This window comes from Folsomia candida, unplaced genomic scaffold, assembly GCF_002217175.1.
Source record: "Folsomia candida strain VU population unplaced genomic scaffold, ASM221717v1 Fcan01_Sc022, whole genome shotgun sequence".
NCBI lineage: Eukaryota > Metazoa > Arthropoda > Collembola > Entomobryomorpha > Isotomidae > Folsomia > Folsomia candida.
The window spans coordinates 1877981-1883641 of record NW_019091214.1 but is presented as its reverse complement, the minus strand read 5'-3'; the positions used below and the strand labels follow the sequence as shown (position 1 = coordinate 1883641).

General features: G+C 34.4%; 2 protein-coding genes across 2 annotated transcripts; both read left to right on the top strand.

Moving 5' to 3' along the window:
- The first annotated feature begins 402 nt into the window (after positions 1 to 402).
- Positions 403 to 1306, top strand: LOC110858840. The gene is made up of 3 exons (XM_022107726.2): positions 403 to 810; positions 884 to 1018; positions 1090 to 1306. The coding sequence occupies exons 1-3, from the start codon at positions 747 to 749 to the stop codon at positions 1296 to 1298; spliced, it is 408 nt and encodes a 135-aa protein (XP_021963418.1). The 5' UTR covers positions 403 to 746; the 3' UTR covers positions 1299 to 1306.
- Positions 1307 to 3502: 2196 nt separating this feature from the next.
- Positions 3503 to 4846, top strand: LOC118438512. Its single transcript, XM_035858955.1, has 3 exons — positions 3503 to 3651; positions 3780 to 4055; positions 4118 to 4846. Exons 1-3 carry the CDS (start codon positions 3582 to 3584, stop codon positions 4198 to 4200), a joined length of 429 nt encoding a protein of 142 aa, XP_035714848.1. The 5' UTR covers positions 3503 to 3581; the 3' UTR covers positions 4201 to 4846.
- The last annotated feature ends 815 nt before the right edge of the window (positions 4847 to 5661 follow it).

The following is a 5661-nucleotide window of genomic DNA, read 5'->3' as shown; positions in this document are numbered from 1 at the left end:
CATTTTTGGCAAGTTCTTTTTTGAAGGTTAATTAGGTTTTGGTGCGTACAATTTTTTGAAAAAAATTTCGATTTTCATAAAATCCAACTTTTTACCAAAACCCTGAGGTTCATGACATCTAAATTATATATATAATTGTTATAACTCGTTGTTTAAACAATTTCTGACGTTGCAGTTAAACAATTTTACTCTCCAATTTTGACTTCAAAAAACGCAATTGATTCATAATTCAGAAATGAAAATTTTGGTACCATAATGACATTGATTTCCAAATTTTGTAATTTGGAAATCAAAATTCGAACATATTGGAAATTAATTTAAAAAGCAAACCCGATTAGGCTCAAGATTAGGGTTGCCTAACGCGGTTTTAGGCAGTGGGGTTCACCTCAAAATAAAAAAAATTCTTACCCATGGCCAACTCTTGTCCCTAACTGGTGCTTAATTTTGAACAAATGCCTCATCCCTAATGCAACATAAAACCGGCGATAAGGTTAATTTCTGACGTCGCATTTTCCACCCTTTATTTTGAAAACGACCATTGTTCCATTGTCAATTAATTTTCCACGCGTACTTGTACTCGCCATCCTTCACATGGGCTCGACTGGATTCCAAAATTGGCCATAAAAGAGCACACCACAATTCATTCTTAAGCACAGAAGGGCACCCTCACGTCAACCTTCTTAACGCTTGGCAACTTCCAGATTTAGTAAACAGGACACCGCTCTTGGAACAGATTTGAATCAATCATGGGGCAATTATCCCTCCTCCTCCCAATTTTGGGAACTGTAACTATTCTCATGTCCAATTTGGGTAATTAATAAATTACTAATTAAATTACACCCACATTTCAATTCGTACTAAATGTGCGAATTTTTTTGCACAGAATTCACCACCGGAGAAAAAGAGGTCCTCGTCCGGGACCGCTTGGTTTTCCTGCTTTGCGACCAACTCACCTCGTACATGGAGACTGGAATGTTCCCCGATCCGATAAAAGTCATGCCGGAAAAGTATAAGAAGAGTGAGTGCAAATTTTTTGCAAAAAAATAAACTCATTGTATATTTATGTATGAATTTTTTTGAAAATTTCAGTAAAACCTGGTCAAGGTGGGAGAGCTTTCGGGGTGAAGATGAACAGGACGAAGGGCAGGGGGATGATGAAGAGTGGCAAGAAAGTCAGAAAAGGTGGCAAGTCGGTCAGGAAGCAGAAGTACAAACGAGACGTATCTTCTGCCCTTCTCAACGTGGAAGATCATAAAAATTTCGGTCTCACGGTCTTCGACTTGTTTGGCGACGAGTAAATCAAGAATTTCTGAATTTTGTGAATTTATAAATGTCATATCTGTTTCGTAATAAAATATGTAAAAATATGTGTATGAACAAAATTTTGCTAGAAATTGTATAATTAGATTTTATGATTTTCATCTCTGCTTTATGGGACGCCATAAATGAATTTTATTTTTTTATAAAACCTTCATTCGAATATTTGCACAATTTACAAATATTCTTAGAGTTTTATTTTGCATTCACAGTATCAGAAAATTTGCTAATTTTCTAGATTGCATAAAATTTTGTATAAATAAAAACCATAATACCGGTTTCCCAATTTATTTCACAATCTACAACCTCGTGGTATAAAAGTAATTAGAAAAATCTGAAAATTTTTGACAATTTGATTCACAAAATTTGATGGAATTCGAAAACATGACCACCTAGAGTTTTCGGTAGGCTCTTTCCTTAGGTTCTGAATCTACGTGCCATAAATTCGAGTTATTTATAATACTTATTCACATAAAAAATCAGAAAGTAGGTATTTGCCCTTTGCTTTGCCCCTGAGTTTTGTCACAATTCGTAATTAATTTCAATAAAACCTTACAACAATTTTTATCAATTATTTGTGCACAACTCCGTCCGAGAGAAGGTCAAGGTGGCAACCTTTTATTGTTTGGAACGACGCAGTTTGAATTTTATCGAGTTTAGGTGCATCCCATCCAAATTTAGCTTATTTAACGGACCAAAAACTAACTGGCCCAATCGATCCCATTTATTTATCGAGCTGATCGAGAGCAACATCTTAAAACTATGATGAACTCATATTTACGTCGTGGGCACACCGTCGCCATCGTACTCGTCCTACTTGTCGGGCAGTTTGGTCGGTACATATTTCTCAGAAATTTAAGCATGCAAACTTGAATTTGCGAAATTTGCAGATTTTGCCATCTCCCAAGACGAATATGTGGCGGAGAATGATGCGGGGGAGGCGGAGTACGACGGATATTACGACATTTCTGCACGTGACACGGGCTACCTTTGTTCCCTGATGGAGGAGTACAGACGGGGTGGAGAACAGCCAAACATCGTTCTAAATCCACCAGACGCGTCATTCTCGACGGATTCATATCTTCGACCAGAGGACCACAAATGCTGGAGGAATCGCTGGAATCCTTGCAGTAATTTATCATAGAGATTTTTTTGTCAATTTCGCAAAATCGAGATGATTGCGAAATTTGGAATGAGAATTGAATTACTTTGATCTTTGACCCCACAGCTGCATCCGACCTGAAGAAATCCAAACCTTGTGGGTGGTACAACATGGAAGAAATTCCAGAAGAAAACTGCTAGTAAAAAAATATCGACCAATCTCTCGACAATGACGCAAAAAAATCCTTTCAAGATGATCTACCTACTTATTTCACTAAAATTTGCAAATCTCCAAATTATATGCATTAATAAATAATTATCATAATTGTAATTATCAAGAAATTTATTGGAAGCTTGTTGCTAATTTTTGTGAAAATGCATAATTTCCATAATTGAGCATGAAGTTGGTACACATGTTTCTGAAATAATTGGGTCAAAGTTTACTTTATATTCATTCTGGGATGAACTATAAATTGTACGGCGAGTTCAACTCCGATTAAAAACTTCTTAATTTTACGTTATTCAATGACAAATTTTTAGATAATGCATAAAAATGTATGCACTAAAAATGAAGGTCCGTTTCAATAATTTCTTTACAAATTACGATTACTCTGAGAATTTTACTTTGCTAAATTTTAGAATTTTTATTTTCAATAGTTTTGAAAATTTGACGGAAATTATTGTTTATTTTTAAGCATTTTCTGTGATGAAGTATAAATATTAAATTTTTCCAGGTTTGACTTCAACTCCGATTAGTAAAACCTTTTTATTTGAACATTTCAACAATGACTTAAGATCCAAATTTCATCATTTTCTTCATATCTAATGTTTTTGGTAACCATTTCAGAAAAATCATAGTTTCATTCCAAACTCTTTTACAAAATTCTACAATTTATATTTTTTTTTAATTCCTAACGAGAAAAGTCATTATAACCAAATTTATTTTAACAGCGAACAACCAATTAAGGAAATTCATTGTCATCGTCATTGTTTTGATTAAACAAATTGCGACATGTTGAGTAAAATATTGCACAATTGTTGCCAATATATTATTTACACACAAAAAAGGTCTACATATTTGCATTCTTATGTTGAAAAGTCCACAATTCAGTACATTAAAAAAAGTGCTGGTTTGACTGAAGAGAAATTCAGGAAATATTGAGATGTCAATATTCCCGTCTCAAGTTGTCTTGCTAGGGTGGATCGTGGTGGCGTCACTTGGACCATTTCCAGGTATTCAATAAATCATTAGTTTCAATATCATATAAATAAATATTGCGGTAACAGAATTCGGTAACAATTTATCATCAATTTCTAAACATAATTGCCCACTAAATGCAAATTATTTTCCCAAAATCCAGGCTGTACATTGGCCCAAAATCCGGAATACCATCCCGGCGAGTGGGACATCTCCGCTAAAGAAATGGCGACCCTCTGCGCAGCAGCAAGTAAACCAAGTCCGTCGACCGAAAATCTAACAAAATTGAATCCAGACGGTAAACAAATTGTCGTCGGCTCATCAAGCAACGCTACTCCCGATCGTTCGACATACTTGCGGGATGATGAATCCTGCTGGAAGAACGAGTGGGTTCATTGTCACGAAGACGACGAGGAGGAAGAGACTGAGGATCGTCTGGGTAAAAAAATTACAAAATTTCCTAAATTTTCAAATTATTTATTTTTTGAAAATTAAACTCAGGGTCGGAAGGTGTCCTTGCGAAGAGACGACATCCCTGTGGCTACTATCGCATGGTAGCTGCTCCGAAGGCAGAATGTGCATGAATTTTTGACGAAATTGTTTCACTAATTTTTGTGCCCATTAATTTTATCCTGATCGAGTTAAGATTTTCGTATTTTGATTTAAAAAACTAAAAATGTTAGAGATTAATGCCATATCAAATAAGTTCAGATAATGATAATTCGATTTAAATGTTATAAAGGTACAGAAACTGGGTCTTTAAATTTTGAATACGGAAACCAGTGTAAAATTTTCAGATTCTTCGAATTTCGACGACATGATATTCAAGTCAAGATCTATAACATATTTTTGTTTAGATCAATCAAACTCATAATTTTAATCCTTTCAATTTTTTTTAAACAGTCGAGTTTAACGCCAGTTTAAATAATTAAATTAGTAGTGAATAAAAAATATTTGATTTTAGGTGATCTCTCTTCATCGTAAAGAATTTCTTATCAAAGGAAACCCTTGTAAAAAATCTAAAAACGTGGCTAAAACCAAAATATTGTTTCTTTTATTAGTAGCATTTAATTCCATATCGCTAGTTATAACACACCACGTGCTATAATGTGATCATTTTGACCTTTCTATGACCTGGAAATTCAAAATTGTTGAATTTCATTTCAAATATCTTCAAATGGCGAAAACCAAATGGCTCTATCATATCTGAGAGCTTTAGAACATATGCAGACAGACGGACGGACGAACAGAGCATCAACATAAAGTGGTTCTATTACTTAACAAATGCAAAAAATCAATCTCAACACGGCATTTATATCATCGTCCTTCTCGCATATCCGGTCATTTCCAATATAAAAAACAGCATCATAACTAACAAAATATTACGCAACTTTTACCCAAATTTCTTCAGCTTAATAATAGTAATTCAAAGTCGTACAAGTATTTCTCGCTGCATCAAAAATTACACCGTGTCAATAAAATTCTGCAAAATACTGCCAAACAAAATCATATAAACCCTGAAAAATATTGACTTTGACCGCATTCTTTTTTCCCAAATTTTCCAAAACTTTGCATAAAATTAATCAAAATCTTATTTTGCATCGAAATTACTTATCTCACTAAACGCAGGATCAAACTTTGACTGGACGTATCAAAAAAATCATGCAAATTCCTTATATCAATCTCGTGCGAAATGAATCCATTTTCACGCCCACGAGCAGGCAAACTGACCACAACAAGGTGTGAAATACCCAATTTCACAGATGCAAATACTAAATCTGCAGCAGCTTAAGACGTCACCCAAATTCATTTTCATTTCAAAAATGCTAAACTACAGGGGACAAATACATAGTTTCGAATTCTTAAAGGACCTTTTTTCGACATGCGTAACAAATATGTACTGACTGACTGACTTACTGACTTAAAAAATGTGGGTTTACGACCACATGCAGCTGTCTGAAATGTACACTCTTCACTTTTATGACGACGGGCAAAAATAAATATTAATAACAAATTGAAAATGGAAATAGTAAATGAACGGATGT

Bases quoted from the DNA above. Each gene is read 5' to 3' on its own strand.
- LOC118438512 (XM_035858955.1), top strand. From the start codon at position 3,582: ATGTCAATATTCCCGTCTCAAGTTGTCTTGCTAGGGTGGATCGTGGTG. The intron at 3,652-3,779 runs GTATTCAATAAA...CCCAAAATCCAG, and splicing joins GTCACTTGGACCATTTCCAG to GCTGTACATTGGCCCAAAAT. The intron at 4,056-4,117 runs GTAAAAAAATTA...AATTAAACTCAG, and splicing joins AGAGACTGAGGATCGTCTGG to GGTCGGAAGGTGTCCTTGCG.
- LOC110858840 (XM_022107726.2), top strand. From the start codon at position 747: ATGGGGCAATTATCCCTCCTCCTCCCAATTTTGGGAACTGTAACTATT. The intron at 811-883 runs GTAATTAATAAA...TTTTTTGCACAG, and splicing joins TATTCTCATGTCCAATTTGG to AATTCACCACCGGAGAAAAA. The intron at 1,019-1,089 runs GTGAGTGCAAAT...TGAAAATTTCAG, and splicing joins GCCGGAAAAGTATAAGAAGA to TAAAACCTGGTCAAGGTGGG.